At 37.5% G+C, this 17785-nt stretch overlaps 1 protein-coding gene across 1 annotated transcript in view; it reads left to right on the forward strand.

The window, feature by feature from the left end:
• The first annotated feature begins 548 nt into the window (after positions 1–548).
• The window catches only part of Sptlc1 (serine palmitoyltransferase long chain base subunit 1), a 73640-nt gene continuing 56403 nt past the window's right edge, over positions 549–17785 (forward strand). Inside the window, exons 1-3 of the mRNA XM_003467525.5 lie at positions 549–705; positions 3113–3220; positions 3894–3988. Of these exons, the coding sequence (XP_003467573.1) occupies positions 649–705; positions 3113–3220; positions 3894–3988 (260 nt within the window). The 5' untranslated portion in view covers positions 549–648. The remainder of the gene's footprint in view (positions 706–3112; positions 3221–3893; positions 3989–17785) is intronic.

A 17785-nucleotide genomic window follows, 5' to 3' on the forward strand; every position in this document is an offset into this window, starting at 1 on the left:
CCAGCTGCCCTGTGTCGCTGGGCCCAGGGTAAAAATAAATCAGCGCTGCTTTTTAAAACAAGTTTTGCCCCTTTTTTGAAACTCGAGGTGGGGCTGGGGATCGTTTCAGGTTATAACAATTTCAAGAACGACTTCCACCCTTAAAAATACAAAATACCGGGCAGGCTCCTCAAACAAAGTAACAGAAAAGCTGCACAGAGAGGTCTTTGTGAGCCCCCCACCATTTTAGGAACCCCAGGCCATCAAGAGCGCGTGCCTCCCCGGCAGGACTCTCGCGTGTTCCCTGCCCGGAGTTTAGCGTTTCTGTACTTATTTCTGCTTTTTCAAGAAAATAAAAATGAATCCCAGCACTAGTCACTTCAGAGACGTGTGCGGTGACCACCTTACGTCTGCGTCCCACCAATCGCCAAGCTCGGGCCATTAACCAGGACGCTTGCCAAAGGGAACCGGTGTGCGACCAGGCGCTCTCAGCTTCAGCAGCCCGGAACGCGCACGTACCACTGCCGCCGAAGCGCCTGCCTGCGCCGGCCACGCGCGCGCTAACGTGAGGAAGCGGCCCCGCCCCCGACGCGTCATCTTTCTGCGCCGCGCCGAGCGCCGTTTTACACAGCGTGATCCGCCTCCCGGAAAGAAGTGAGGAGGCTGACTATGGCGGCCGCGGCGGAGCAGTGGGTACTGGTGGAGATGGTGCAGGCGCTCTACGAGGTGGGCTCTATGGCACGCCGGCTCGGGGAGGGGGGGTGACAGGGCCTGTGAATCGGTGTTCTGAGTCCGCAGCAGCACTGACGGGTGGGCTCCGCGGCCGTCGCGGTGCCGGCCCTCAGCGTAGGATGCAGGGAGAGACTCATCCGGCAGATCGGTCCTGGCTCTGGAGAGGAGCCCTTGGCTTGGGGGGCGGGGGCTGTTGCAGAATTTAGGAATCTCAGTCTGGAGTTGTGCCTGAGGAATCAAGTCCCACAAATACGAAGAAATTACCAGTGAAAAGATAGTGATAAATTGGAACCTGACTTTTTTGTCGGGGTAGGGGGAGGGTGGGTTAGAAAAGCCGAGGGAATATGAAATAGTTTGTCATTTCCCTACGTACGTCCCATTTTCTGTCATAAAAGATGCAAGTATTTTAATAGGCTTTTAAAGAGAATAGTTGAGCTTTTGTTTCTGTGAAAGGCTAGCTAGCTATCCCAGATATGTGAGATAATATGAAATCAAAATGTCAATCGTAAGAGAATGTTTATTAATTTAACAACCTGGGCTTTCCTGTAGAACTTTCATCTGCTACTTCAGGGCCGCTCAGGATAGTGGCCACTAACTACCTGTGATTGTAGACACCGAGGAGGAACTGAACTTCTATTAAACTTAAATATAAATTTAAATAATAGCATGATTGGTGACCACAGTATGTGTATTATATGTCCTACAGATCTAGACGTTAGGCGGGCAAACCAGCGAGAGTCCTTGAGCTTATAGAGCTTACTTTGGTTTAAAGTGAGTTTCGTTTTTCTTTTGGTAACGTTTTTGGAAACAGTGTTGCAGCTCACTGGAAGGAGTGATGATCGTGTCTTCCATTACAAGACATACCCACACAGAATTCATTTTTAAGAATATTGACGATGGCATACTTTTGGCTCTCTCTTATCCTCGTAGCCAGCTAACTTAGTTTAATGAAAAAGAAACGCTTGAAGAAACAATTTTTTTTAGAAATGAGTAATTTTCTGTGTATTTGCTCTCTTTTTGAAGTCTTTTTGACAGTGTAACTTCTTATACCCTGGAAGTGATTAACAGAAAGAATTGGGAAAGTTCTTGAGGTGTAAAGAAAGTTATTAATTTACTCAACTAGTTCTTCGCCCTTTTTCGGAGTGATTTCCTTGTGGGGTAGACTACTCTGTGATGCTTACCTGCCAAATGCCAATTATCGAGAAAAATATAAGTAGTATATTTATTCATGAATGAATTGTGATTAAGGGGATGAGAAAATTTTTAAAAGTCATCTTAAGGAGAGACTTCTGATGTGTCTGCAATTTTTATAAAATTGAGGAAGCTCCAAAGAGAAATATTGAGGGTGGGTAACATGTGTATGTACTTTTAAAGTTGTTTGTGCTTTGACTTAATAATTTGTTTGTGGGCGGTTTGCCAGTTTCCAGATTCTGTCTTGATTGTTTTATTTTGTTTTTAAACTGTGGCAAATGATTTATCACTTCTTTTTGTATATTGGTTGAAAATAATTTAAATTTTGAATTGCCTTTTTAGAATAATTTTTTCCAGTAACAGTCCACTGGAGAAGAGCAACCCATTACTAAGTGGGGGTTTAGTTAATACCTGGAATTTTCCAAGTAAGGCAACCTAGCCTTTATCCTGAAAACATGAAATTGAAGAACTGTGATAGTAGATTTTAACATATTCTTATGCTTTTGGGTAAGTGGTAGAAAAGAGAACTGCTAGTCTTTCAATCACTTAAAACTTTTTTTCTCTGTCTGCCATATTCCAGAAAGGATTTAAGATTTATTGGGAATACAGAAAATGTAGTATATTGTGCAGAACTTTTAAGACTTGTGGAAACTAGTTTTCACCTAACTCTCTTTAATTTATCAGTAGATAGAGATGATAGGAGGATTGTTGAGCTGTGGCATGTTTTATGGTAGGTAAGTATATTTTAAATACTTACCTACCAGTAAGTATTTAAATTACTTTAAGGATCTGATAGTTGATACTGTGTTAAGTACTAGGCATTCTGTGCTCTATTTTATTTTATTTATTTATTTATTTATTTTGTCTTTTTCCTTTTTATCGGTACCAGGGATCGAACTCATGACTGCCTGCTTACAAGGCAGGCGTTTATGCCGCTGAGCTAAATCCCCAGCCCCCCTATTTTATTTTTTAAGACTACATTTTTATTCATTAAGTTTTAAAAGCTAAAGTAACAGGTTTCTTATGTTAGTGTTACTTATTGTTAAAAATTGGAAAAAGGAATACAGAGACATTAAGGAGTTTTGGAAGTAAGTTGTAACAAGCAGTAGATTAAAGGTGATAAAGAAACAGTATGTACAGGTTTGCTAAACTTTATGTGTAGGTGTTGAAGTGTTTATATAATTTGTTTGTTTTTGTGTTTTACTCTTAGGCTCCTGCTTATCATCTTATTTTAGAAGGGATTCTAATACTGTGGATAATCAGACTTCTTTTCTCCAAAACTTATAAATTACAAGAACGATCTGATCTTACAGTCAAGGTAAAAAATATAATCTCTTTTATTAGATGTGTAATTATAAGTGTTACATCTTTCTAAAAAGGTAGGGTGACTCAATTATGTAGTTATGTAAAAATGTTTTCTGTCATGTAAGGAAATCAAGTGGAATCAGATAAAGGGTAGACAAAATATAGAGAAAGTGAGTATTTAAAGGAGTAACATACTTAGATTCTTGTTCTTTGCTGGAAATAAACAGCAGCCTGACAAGTACATGGTTTGAGGAAAATGAGCAGTTAATACATTTTTATTGTGCAAATGAAGGTTGTATGAGTTGCTCAGGTGACCTTCACAAAGGAGATTTGAGTTGGAAGACTCCAACCTACCCCATCTCAAGGAATGTGTTGTATATGGTGAGTGGCAAAATAAATCCTGATCATAGAAATAAAAGTTTAAAAAATAAAAGTTTCTTAAGTTGTCAAGTTGTATATGAAACTGCATGGAAAAACACTTTCAGTTTTTTAGGCAAGAAAGGGTAGCAAGTATACAAAACTGGAGAAAGAGTCTGTTTTCTTTCCAGCCACAACAACTATATAGGGAATTTCTGGCAATGTATTCATTATGAATTTCCAATGCAATACATAGTTTATATATCACTGGAGTTAGTGTAAAGTCTTGAACACAACGCTATATTCTAACTCCTTCTCTGCTACTGTAGGAAAAGGAGGAATTGATTGAAGAGTGGCAGCCAGAACCTCTGGTTCCTCCTGTCTCCAAAAACCATCCTGCTCTCAACTATAACATCGTTTCAGGGTAAATAGATTTTGCTACCTGAAGGACTTGTGTTTGGTTTCCTGTAGTTGTATTTGCTAAAGAATACATTGGTTTATATCGTATTACTTTGTTATTGTTTTCAAGTACAGAGCCTGTGGTATGCTCTAGTTCTACTACTCGAGCTGCCTCCACAGGCTTTTCCATTTTTTATTTTGAGGCAGATAGGGTCTCACTAAGTTGCCCAGTCTGACCTCAAATTTGTGACCCCTCCCAAATTTGTGACTCAGCCTCCCAAATAGCTGAGTTTATAAGGTGTGCCACTGCCCTCAGCAGTATTCTTTTTTTAAATGAAGCAGTTAGTAACTCCCAGAAATTCTTGTGAGTATTTGTTTCACAGATAGAAATTTTTTTAGGAATGGTCTAGGCATTGCTGGGAGTTTGTTGGTCTGTGGTCCACTACTACAAAGGAGAAAACCAAGACAGGAAACAGCCAGTACCAGAGAGAAGAGAAGACGCTCCTGATCAAGTAGTGATGGGAGAGCCTTGAATTTGGGTATTAAAGTTACTTTTTTTCTAAAAAAGGCTTTTTTTCCCTCCTCTAAATTTAATATTTTAAATAGTCAGAGACATTTAAAATGAAAAAAAAAAAAAATTCCTGTTTTCCCCCACCTGATTTACTTCTGGTTTTACATCCAGGGTAAGTGTTCTTCACAACTGTAGATATTAATAGTCTGCAGACACTACTGTTTCTTGGTTCTTCACAATACCTGTTGACCCCTAGAATATGAATTACCTAACTATCGCTCATTTATGCCCCCTCCCTCCTATTTTCCAATTCTAATGTACTGTATTTTTAGTTCTTACATTACCTTTGCTTTAGAATATATTTTTATTTAATTCATGTATTTTAAATATGTAGAAAATAATGGACACCTGTATACCCACCACACAGATTAATAAGCATTAACATTTTTTCTTTATTTTAAAGACAGTAAAAGCCAACAAAACTAAACAGAATAAATAATCAAAACAAAGCAGCAAAATTGATACAGAACTTCAAAACAGGACACTAGGAAAACAATAGCTAATACAGTCTATCTTGTTATCTTCACAGTAGTTGTCCATTCTATCAGGAATAACAGAATCAAACCAAAAAAAACCCCACAATAAAACCATTAAAAGCAAAATATTGAATAAAGCATTAACATTTTGTTATCTGTATTCCAAATATATTTATTTTATTTTTTATTCATATATTTATTTATTTATTTTGAGACAGGGTCTCACTGTGTAGTTCAGACTGGCTTTGAACTCACTGTAGCCCAAGGTGTCCTTGAACTCAAGGTGATCCTCATGGCCAGTGGTAGGATTATAGGTTTACAGCATCACACTGGTCTTCAAATATATTTTCAAAAAGAATGGACTGGGGATATAGCTCACCATTATGGCTCTGGCTGGCAAGTGCGAGGTTCTGAATTTGATTCCTAGTTTCGTGTGTGTGTGTGTGTGTGTGTGTGTGTGTGTGTGTGTGTGTGTGTTTTCCCATTCTTTAAGGTTACCCTTGGTTTACAGACAGGATAAACTCTTGAAAGCAGTGAATGTCTTTGCTTTGCATGTAGTTATAGTTTTACTGCAAGTACCTGTTGCCATGTACATATTTACTAATATGTAAATATTTGTTGTTTTGTTTAAAAATTATATTCCAAGGAAGTTTCTGGATTATATTCTTCTGCTTCTAATTTAAGAGAGGCTTTTAGTCTTCGACTCTTTAATCTTACAAAAGGTTACATGTTCCAAAATCAAATTTACCAGTCTTTTCTCGTATATCTTGGTCTTTTTAGGAATTAAGAAATTTTGTCCTACTCTACGGTTTAATTTTTCTTTTCTTTATGATAATTGTACTGGTATTACTGGTTGAACAGTCCATTCTTTCCCTACTGATTGGAAATTTCACTTCCGTTATATACCATGTTCCCTTATTAAGGATCTGTTTCCAGCATATCTATTCTTCTAATATTCTTGTCTCTTCACATGCTGGAGCCTTACTCATAAATGCCACAGTTTTATAAAAATTTTTTGACTGGTGTGAGCTCTCACAATTTCTTGTTCTTCAGAATTGGCTAGGCTTTCTTGTTCTTTATCCTTCACTAGTTTAGGTTTAGCTGATTGAATTTGAACATTACTACCCCTCACCCCCAAAAAGGCTTTTGAGTTTTTATCAGGTATTGGTGGAATTTCTGGATTAATTTACAGGGAATTAATATCTCACTGATTGTAAATCTTACCACCCCTTGTATGTGGTTTGTCTTTTATAAACTGGGATTTTTTATTTCATGCAATATAAATACAGAATTTTCATCATAAAGACTTTTCTTACCTCTTTTCTGACTTTTCTTTTGAAGTATTTGTAGATTCTTGTGTAATTATAAGGAAGAAAAAATGCAGAAAGACCCTTGTATTAGTCAACTTCCTTTCCCTGTAGCAGATTATCTGAGATAAATAATTGAAAAGGATGAAAGACCTACTTGGCTTACAATTTCAGAGGTTTGGTCCATGATCACTTGGCTTTGTTGTCTTTAGGCCTGTGGCCAGGTACATTATGGTAAAAGCATGGGGTGAATGAGGCTGTTCATCTTCTGACAGCTGGGAAACAAAAGGAGAGAGTGTTCAGGGATAAGGATCCAACGTCTCCTTCAGTCGTGCTCACCAGTGACCTAACTGCCTCCCACAAGGCCCCACCTTCTAATTTCCCATCTGATCCTTCTAATGGTTCCATCACTTAACAACTAGTACCATGGACTGTGGGTAACACCTAAGTACCTTTTACCTATTTTCCTGCAGTGGTAATGTCTTGCATAACTACAGTGCAGTGCCATCTGGGAATCTGACATTGCATATGCTTTAACAGATAACATCTCCAAGTACCAAGGAGTTTTTGTTTGCACTATGAGAGGCGTCTTTCCTTTCTGTTTCTTAATATACTAGCTAAACACTTTCCATTCAGTGTTGAGCAAGAGTAGTATTACCAGTCATCTTATCCTGTACTTCAAGCTGAAAGGAATCTCATGTCAAATTATAGGCATTCTTTTCCTAGTTTGCTAGGCAAATTTTTGTTTAAACCAAAATATTAAATTTTATGAGATACTTACTTGGCATCTGTTGAGATGCTCATGAATTCTCTCATCAATTACTGTGTTAAATTTTACTGATATGTTATTTCTAATTAGTTAGGCATATGCACAATACAAAGTCTATTTGTTAAAAACTACATCTCTCACCCTACCTCATTTCAGATGCCAAGTCTAGTAGAAAGAATTGATACTTTTTTTTTTCTGGTTTTCCAAGGAAATTGCTTAAGGTATTTGTTAATCTGTTGATTTTCCTTTACTTTCTAGTTTTTATTATATCTATTCATTATTGGAGAGAAAAACTGACTATATAAAAACACATCCACATTTACTCTCTCAAGCCTGTAATAGCCCTTTACAGAAAGCCCCTCTGGACCTTGTTGCAGTCTAGAAAAATCCACATTTATAATCCCATGGAAAAGATACTGTAATTCTAATAAATTAATTCCAGTCTACCACTTCCAGTGCAACACATGGCAAGAATAAAGACACTAAGGCTTAATTGGAGAGTCAAGGGATAGCCAATCAGAATAATGGCTAACTGGAATAAAGACCTCAGTTTAGAGCCAAGCCTGAGTTTTATTTATTCATGAAGAGGGGAGTGGCTCATGAATGAATGACTGAGTGGCCGAAAGTGAGTGAGTGCTGTCAGCTGGGCTAGGTAGGAGACCTGAAATCACCTCTGTAATATGCAGAGAGAGAGAGAGAGAGAGAGAGAGAGAGAGAGAGAGAGAGAGAGAGAGAATAATGTGCTTATGACACATTAGGACAGTATCTAGTGTTTTGGAATCAGTGCTTCAGTTCTGATGTGTAATCCATGCCCTGAAAAGTTTATTCTCTTTTCTCAAGGCTCATTCTCAGCTGACAGTGTGGCATCATTTGTTTATCCTAGCTCAGACATATTACTTGGGAGCTGTAGGTGGGCCATCACTGACCTGTCACACTGCTTCAAAGAATATACACAGCACCCCAGCTAGCCCCAAGAAAATATCCTTGTCAGCTCTGAACATGTCAATATAGGGAGGTAGGGCCAAATGCTCTTGTTTCAAGGAAAGCTGTCCAGGTGGTCCTCCAAAGCCCTCCTGGGGCTTCTGTACAGAAGTGGAAGAAGGGTCATATTATTTGCATTTTTACAAATGCTGTAATGTCATGCATTATTTAGGCCATTACATTTTTTTGCATTTCTGTTTGTCCTGGAGTTAATCTTCCCTATGCTCATTTGCTTGGTTCTATGTACCAGTCTCTGGGTCATCCTTATCTTCTAGGAGAATAGTGATCATCACCATTGAGTCTGTTGAAATCCCTTATCTGTCAGGTTTGTGTTCCTTCTCAGAGCCTTCTGCTCTGCTGTTCTAGGCCTGACTGGCTGTTGTGTATAGTTGCTATAAAGGTGGCCTGGAATCTTCCAATTGTTGCAGAAAAATTCCCAAGCCAAACCAAACTGAAAGGAAGGCTGCACCAAGGAGATAAGAAGGTAGTGTTTAATCTTTATGTTGGCAGACTATTGAGGGATAATTCCACAAAGGCAACAGCACTGAAGTTACAGAGAGCTTAGTTTATAAAGAATTTAGAAATGGAAGGTATAAAGTGACAAAACATTATATAATGGGTTATATGCATTGAGTCATATATTGACAGCTTGGCTAATCTTGAACAGATTTGTTGAAACAAAGGAATGGTTTATCGTAATATAGAAACATTGAGGGAACAAGGGGAGTGGGTCTTACAGAATGTACATAGTTAGTGGTATCCTGGATTACCCTGGAGTGCCTTAAGGTGTAGACACTCAGTGCTTATCAGAGATTTGTAGCTGGACTGTGAACACCACCAAGGTCAATTGAATTCCTCTAATTGATCATGAAATACCTATAAGTTTGTTGTTTTATAAATGTGTTCTTAAATTATAATTGTGTTGCAACACTATCATGTTTAGCTCAGTAGATTCTTCTATGCTCTATGGCATTGGCTGTTTTCTGTCCTGATTTTCTCCTTTGTATTAGTAGATTATAGATAAACTCCTGAGACAGATGTGTGGAAGGCAAATTTTTTCACCCATTTTAAAATTGTTCATTTTTTATGCTTTTATCGATCTCTTTAAACACTTCAATTTCTGGTGATGCTTAGTATCAGTTTTTTTGGCATCAAATAATTTTATTGTATTCAAGACCACTATACAATGCTTACAAAAATTATCCAAAAGATTTTTAAATTAAGTTTATTGGTAAAAAGATCTTAGGGACGTCTTCACTGATTTGTCTTGCTCATGTTTTCCTTTTCGTAAGTATAAAAGTGTAAAAATCTGTGTCTAAGAATGTTTTAATAGAGCTTTTATGAAATACAAACTAAAAAATTCTAAATGGCAAAGAAACACTACATTTTAGTTGGTAGTTTTTTCTTAGTGGTAGATAAAGTTCAACTGATAATCTCTTAGATTCTTTGAAATACAGTAAATCTCTTATGACCTGTTAAATTTGTTCTTTGGTATCTTTCATTGGACCAATTCCTTAATTTTAATTGAGTCAGATACATCTGTATTGACCTTGTATGTTTTATGTATTTGAAGACTTATGTGTTTAAGTAATCACTTCTTACTCCAAGATCACAGAGACATTCTTCTAATTTTCTTCTGCTTTGGCTTTTTTTGCTTTTGGCATCAATAGAACTTGATCAATGGAACTTGCCTTTGTACGTGATCATTCAACTTTATCCATAGAGAACAATATACATGTAACCTAATGATTTATAGGCACCTACTTTTTTTTTGGTATCAGAATTGAACTCAGGACCTTGTACTCACCAGACAGGCACTGTGCAGCTGGGCTATTACCTCCAACCCAGGGGTACCTACTCTTACTTGCCAGGTACTTGTACTATGTCCACACAGCAGTTGTCTTGTGCTTAAGATCATTGGCTCTTTGCCTATCTGAGCCTGTGCCAAACTTGATATTACTGGGGTCTGAAGTATTTGCTGCTGTTACGGTTGACACATTTTGTAACTGGGTCAGTTTAAAAGTTTAACTAAGAGACTCAGCAGGGAGTCAGGATTCAAACTTTGTAAATATCCTCATCCTGTGCAAAAGGTAAGGAAATTTTGTGAGTGCTACACAGAGGTTGGAGTGGGGGTGGAGTAGCCCATGTACAATATAAAGGAGGAAAAGAGATTTGCATTTTCTACCTCATCTTTTGCTCTGGCTACTTTTGCTTGCTGCTGCCTTCAAGTGTTGCCTCAGTGCCATGCCTTAGAGCCAGCTGATTATGGACCGAAACCTCCACAAACAGTGAGCTAAATAAACCTTTCCTTCCTTCATTTTGAGTATGGGGCATTTTGTCCCAGCAATGAGAGAAAAGTAACCAAGATAGCTATTTTCTGTAAAGCACCCTCTCGATTTCTGAGTTCATTTCGCCATTCTTGAACTTTCGTTCTTCCTTGTAACTCATAGTTTTTAGTCCTCTAGAAATTTTCATGTAACTTGCATTGAGATAACACTGAATTTATAGCTTATTTTGGCAGATTTAGGGATGTCTTCAAATTTGAAATTTTAAATCATCCCTTCAAATGAATATTATGTACCTCATAATTTATTCCTGCATTTATATATTTTTCTAAGTAGTTTGTATTTAATTACATATTGTATATTTTTCTTATTACTAGTTCCAGTAGTTTCTTTTTTTTTTCCAGTAGTTTCTGGTGTTGAGTTTTTCATGTGCAATGACCTGTCCATAATAGTGTGACCTCATACTCTGTGTGCATGTATTGTCATGTACTCTATTTGTTTATATTTTTGCCTTTATAGGATTTGGCTTTCACTACTCTGCTGAAGAGTACCAAGAAGGGAAATAGCTGGGTCAAATGGGACCTCTAGTCATATTTTTTGAGGAATCACCACACTGATTACCACAGTGATTGTACCAGTTTGCATTCCTAACAAAAGTAGAGAAAGGTTCCTTTTTTGCCACATCTCTCCAGCATTTGTTACTGGTTGATTTGATAATAGCCATTCCTTTTGGAGGAAGACAGAATCTCAGTGTTGTTTTAATTTGCATCTCTTAAATGACTAGTGATGTTGAATATTTTTACATCCATTTATTTGCCATTTCTACTTTTTCTTCTGAGAAATTGCATAGTGTATTCATCTCATTTGCCCATTGTTGGATTAGTCTGATTTTTTCAGTTCTTTATATGTTCCAGAAGTTACTTCTTTGAGAAACAACTGGCTAAAATCTTTTCCTACTTTGTAGGGTGTCTTTTCACTCTAGTAAAGTATTTTTTTGTGCAAAACCTATATGATGAGATCCCAGTAGTTGTAGTTTTATTTTCCTATGCAGTCTGGGTTTTGTTGCTGAAGTCTTTGCCTGCACCTATGTCTTCGAGTCCTACCTATTTTATCTTCCAGCAAAGTTAGTGTTTCTATTTTAATATTTAGATCTTTTAACCATTTTGATTTTAGTTTAGTGCATAGTGAGAGAGATGGATCTAGTTTTTCTCTTCATGATGTGGAGTGTTACTTTTTCTAGGATCATTTATTACAGAGGCTACCTTTTTTTCCAGTGAATGTGTTTGGCTCCTTTGGCAAAGATAAGGTGACTGCATGCTTCCTGCATCTTTTAATCTTCTTCCATTGATCTTCAGGTGTTTTTGTTTTTGTTTTTGCTACCATGCAATTTTTATCACAGAAGCTCTGAAGTGTAACATTAAGTCAGGGATTTGATGCCCCTGCCTTGCCTTTGCTGCCCACAGTTGCTTTTAATATTCTAAGACTCTTTTGGTTTCAAATGAATTTTAAGATTCATTTCTCTAGTTCTGTGAAGTATGCTAATGGTATTTTGATTGGAATTGCATTAAGTCTTAATTTTGGGAGTGTGGCCATTTTCATTATGTTGCTTTTTCTTACCTAAGTGCAAGGAATATCTTTCCATTTTCTGATATCCTCTTTGATCTCCGTTTTCAGAGAATCTTATGTATCAGTTTAGAGATCTTTTATTTCCTTTATTGAATTGATTCCTAAGTATTTTTTTTCAGTGCTCGCATAAAAGAAATTGCTTCCTTCATTTCTCTGTGAGTTTGTTGCCTATACTGGAATGTTACTAATTATTGATGTTGATTTTTTTATTCAGCTACACTATTGAACTTGTCTATTAAATCCAGAAATTTTTTCTGGATTTTTTCTGGGGGTCTTCCATGTAGTGCATCATGTTTTCTGCAAATAAAGATATTTTAATTTCTATCTTTCCTATGTTTACTCCTTTTCCTTCTTTCTCTTGTCTTATTGCTATGGCTAATGGTTCCAGAAGTATGTTGAATAGGAGTGGTAATGCTAGACATCCTTGTCTTATTCTTGATTTAATAATGAAAGTTTCAGTTTTTGAATGTTTATTATAACATTGGCTATTGGTTTGTTATGGATAGGTTTATTAGATTGAGATAAAGACAGTCTGTTCTAATTTTGTGTAGTGATTTTATCATGAATAGATAACCAGAATATGTCAAATGCCTTTTTTGCATCTATTGAGATGATCATATGATTTTTAACTTGGTTGATATGAGGTATTTATTTAGTGATCCATTTATGTCTAACCATCCCTTAGTCATGCTATAAAATCTTTATGATGATTTGCTGCATTATACTTTTATATCAGTTATTTTTGTTTTATCCATTATACTTCTTAAATTTCCCCATCATGGGATAAAACCACTCTATCAAGGAGAAACACTTTAAATACAAGCTCCCAATTTGCAGTGGGCTCTGTTACGTAAGTGTGGATTTTGTTCCTATAATTTAAGGTACAAAATTCATAACTACTACAGTTTTTTTAGTTTCTAATCTGTGTCTCCCATTTGTTGTGGTGCCCTCAGATAGAGACAGAGGCTGCTCCAGTGTGTACAGTTGGCTCCTCCTGAGTACACCAGCCTTCTCTGTTCCACTTCCATTGGCATCTTAGTCATCTCATGCCACTTGTTGCTTGTTGGAGTGTGGTAGGGTGCTATAGGCTGTCTCTCTGCTTCTGCTGTCACTGAGGTGACAGTCAGTCCTGCTTTGATCACTGCCATGTATGTGTGCATGGATGCACACATGTGCCAACCTCACTGGTCAAAGGGAAGAAGGGTTGTGCTGTTCCACTCACTGATCTTCACCACCACCATGGTTATTAGCCTTAGTGATTCTCTGCTTCTATCACTGTCTCAGAGGCAGCCTTAGGCCACTTGGTCTGCTTCAGTCTCTTCTTCCATGGGGAGAGTGCCACGTGTGCTTAAAGCCTGCCTGTCTACATCTGTCTCACTGGTCACAGGGCATGTCTCTAACCTTGTTGTTATTAGTGGTTCCAGTTAGGGCACATGATAAACACAAAGCTGGCATCCTACTGGGGAGGGAACACTGCCAGTGAAATTTGCTGCCAGGCTGCCATATCCTTTGTTCAGAGGAAATCACAAGAGGCAAGGAGCTTCGTTTCCCAAATCTGTCCATTTTGGCTTTAGTTAATCACACTTTTCTAGTCCATCTGTTTCTTAGAGGCTTCACAACATGGTGAATCTTGCTCTGCACATGTGGCAGTGGCACTGGCAGCCCTCTGGGCTGGATTGGCACTTTGTAAAGTCTGGTGTCTTTGTTTTGTTTGATATGCATGTCTCTTTATTTCATACTGATTTTGGTATCAAGAATGTATGTCCCTCCATTTCCTCCTATCACCTGTGTTTATAGTTGATTTGCTCTGAGTAACTCCATGTTTTTTGTTTGTTTGTGAGACAGGGTGCAGCTGTGGTTTAGACTACATGAACTTGAGTCAGTCCTCCTGCCTCAACTTCTGAAGTGCTATACCACCACACCTGGCTGGAATCTCCATCTTTCCTTGTAAAGTTTACTAGTTTCTTCAATCAGCTTGAATATCATATTCATTTGAATCACTTTTTGGAAACTTTATTTTCAAAGTCTGTCAGTTTCACTTCTAAATACTTCAGTTCTATAACTTTTTGAATCTGTGTATTTTATTATTCCTCACAATTTTACCCAAGTCTCAAATACCTATTCACTATTTGTCATTTCTAGTCTTGTCCTTTTAGATATTGCTCTTCATTGTGGTCTTTTAAAAGGTTTGTCTGGTTATATAGAACTTATATTGTGAGGTCTCACTCTGAAGAATATATACTATATTTGTGTAAAACTGTTTTACCTCTCTTTAAAAAGAAAGAAAAACAGATTTTTTCAGGACACTTGAAGGTAGCATTGATAGAGATTGTGTAGGGTTAAAGTTGATCTAGTTTGGATTAGTTTCAGCTGCATGTAATAGGCAATCCAAACTATACTAAGCAGGTAACATTTATTTCCTCTCACTTGCAAATGAGAAGAGGAGCAGCCCCACAGATGATCAGGGATCAAGAATCCTATCCTGGAGTTCCAGCACATGAGTGCCAGCCTGGGGAGAATTTAAGATCATGGCTCCCAGTGGTCAAGGACACACCCAACTTCCAACCACACTAGACTGGGCTCTGCAGGTTTCCAGCCTGCCTGGGCCATGCCCAGCAACCTGCTTTCAATCCAGGAACTGGGCTGCCAGAGGTGAGTTCTAGCACAACAGCTCAGGCCCAGTAAGACTTCACTGCCAGTGTTTTAAGTGCCAGCCCACCTTCCAGCTATGCTAGACTATGCTTGGGAGGTTTTGTGGACCCACTAGATGATGCCCAACAGCCTTCTTCAATTGGGAGTCAGGGCATGTGAAGTGAGTTCCAGCACATCGATGCTTGCCTGGGAGTGCTTTGGACCATCACCCACAGTGTTTAGGAGCCCACCCAGGGTCCAGGAACACTGGAGGTTGCATGGGAGGTCCTGTGGGCCTGACTGGACCACGCTCAGCAAACTCCATTCAGTCCCAGGAGCCGAGGGCGTAGGAGGCTATTTTCAGTATACCAAGAAGAAGCTTTGGAACATCACTTTAAACACAGAAATATAGGAAAATGATAAGATGAAAGACTAAAATGCAGTCTCGAACCTCCAGTCCATCCCAAGAAAGAATAGAAGCCATGTACATAGAAGAACATACAAGCCTTATACCTGAAATAATAGCAAGTGATATAAAGAAGCAACTCCAGAAAGCTCTAAAGGAATTCAAATCAGAAATAATCTCTGAGGTAAAAGAAGAAATGATAAAAGTAATGAAAGAAATGCTGAACACATCTAAAAAAGACACAGTTAAAAAACTGGAGGAACAGTGCAAAAAGATAGAATGTCTGGGTAAGCAATATAAGAAACAACACATGAGCGGATTCAAAGACATATACAGGAAATCAAAAATTCCATTGAAAGCTGTCAAAACCATCTCAACAAAAGTGAAGATAGAATTTCAGACCTCGAAGAGGAGATTGCAGGTAGTGAACAGGAAAGGAAAGATCTTTTAAAAATAACAAAGAATCAGGAAATAATTGAAAAGCTGTAAGATGATGCAAAGAAACAACATAAGATTGATAGGGATAAATGAAAAAGAAAGGGACAACACAAATAATGTCAAGAAGCTATTTACAGAAGTAATAGCTGAAAATTTTCCAAACGCAAGAATGGAAACTGACACATCTCCAAATAGCCATAACCAGAATAAAAGAACACCCAGACATGCAATAATCACCATCCCAGAAATCCAACATAAGAACAGAATTTTAAAAGCTGTTAGATAAGACAGATCACCTATAAAGAAAAACCTGTCAGAATCACAAAAGATTGTTCAACACAAACAATGCAGTCAACAAGAGCATGCAGCAAAGTATTTCACATCCTAAGGGAAAATGACTTCCGACTTAGACTGATGTACCCTGGAAAACTGTCCTTCAAAATGCATGGAGAAATAAGATACTTCCATGACAAAGAACAGCTGCAGAACTTCATGATCACCAAACCAGCCCTCCAAAGAATACTGAAAGACATTCTAGATAAACTCAGGAACAACCCACTAAGCAAGGCAGACAATTAAACAGAATGGAAAGGTAAAGATGCAACAGCAGAAAGATAATATGTCAACAATAAAACAATATATACCAGTAATAACCATTAATGTAAAAGGTCTCAATTCACCAATTAAAAGAAACAGACTGGCAGAATAGATAAAGAGACAACATCCAACCATATGCTGTCTACAAGAAACTCATCTGACCAAAAAGGATACTCATAGACTGAAAGTCAAAGGATGGAAAACAATACTTCATCCAATAGGAACACCCCAGAAAAGCGGAGGATAGCTGTTGTGTTTGCATACAATGTGAAATTCAAACCAAGAATGATCGGAAGAGAAAAAGAAGGTCACTACATACTAGCTAGGTGAAAACTTCAAGAGGAAGGGGTAACAGTCTTAAATGTATGTGCACCAAATTCCAGAGCACCAAGTTATACAAAGCAAGTATTAACAGAAATGAAAAATCAAAGAATTGAATCATACTTGCAAACAAATGGACTCGATAGACATATACAGAGTGTTCCATCCAACAACATCAGAATATACATTCTTCTCTGCAGTACATGGGACATTCGCTAAAACAGACCATGTACTATCCCACAGAACATACTTAAGTAAGTGCAAAAGAATTGAAATTATTCCATGCATGTTATCAGATAATAGCACCATGAAACTAGAAATCAATGATAAAAGAAACTGCAAAAGCCCACAAACACATGGAAATTGAATAATACACTCTTGAGCAATCAGTGGGTCACAGGGGAAATTAAAGAAGAAATTAAACAATTCCTACAAGAAAACGAAAATACAAATACAACTTATGAGACTCTGTGGGATGCAATGAAAGCAGTCCTCAGAGGAAAATTTATTGCACTGAATTCCCGCATCAGGAAAACAGAACAAATACAAATAAAAAACCTGATGCTACACCTCAAACATCTGGAAAAAGAAGAACAAGTCAACTCCAAAGCCAAAAGAAGGGAGGAAATTATAAAAATCAGAGCAGAAACTAATGCAATAGAGACTAACAAAACAATCCAAAGAATCAATGAATCAAAGAGATGATTCTTTGAAAGAATAAATGAAATTGATAAGCCCCTAGCCAACCTTATTAAGAAAAAGGAAGAAAAACCTCAAGTTCATGCAACAAGGACTGAAAAAGGTGAAATCATTGCAGACTCTGTGGAAATACAGAAGATCATCAACACCTATTTCAAAAACCTCTGCTCTCATAGGTTCAGTAATAGAAGAAATGGACAGATTCTTAGAAACATATGAACTACCAAAGCTGGATCAAGAAAATGTAAAACTGCTGAATAACTCAGTTTCTATTAATGAAATTGAAAATGTAATGAAGTCTTTACCTACGAAAAAGAGCCATGGCCCAGAAGAATTCACTGTGGAATTCTAAGCGAAATAGAAATAAGACTTAATGCCAGCACTCCTCAAACTCTTCAATGAAATTGAAAGTGAAGCAATTCTTCCTAAGTCATTCCTGGAAGCAAATATTACTCTAGTACCAAAACTTGAGAAAGACCTAACTAAAAAAGAGAACTACAGGGTAATCTCTCTAATGAACACAGATGTAAGAATCCTCAATAAAATATTGGCAAACAAGATGCAGCAAATCATCAAGAAGATTATATACCACAAACAAGTAGGATTCATCCCAGGCATGCAGGGATGGTTCAACATAGATAAATCAATAAATGTAATCCACTATATCAATAGAGCCAAAAGTAAGAATCATATGATCATTTCTGTAGATGCAAAA

The sequence above is a fragment of the Cavia porcellus genome, unplaced genomic scaffold (genome assembly GCF_034190915.1).
Source record: "Cavia porcellus strain 051 isolate PalLab524CR breed Dunkin Hartley unplaced genomic scaffold, mCavPor4.1 scaffold_17, whole genome shotgun sequence".
In the NCBI taxonomy this organism is placed as follows: domain Eukaryota; kingdom Metazoa; phylum Chordata; class Mammalia; order Rodentia; family Caviidae; genus Cavia; species Cavia porcellus.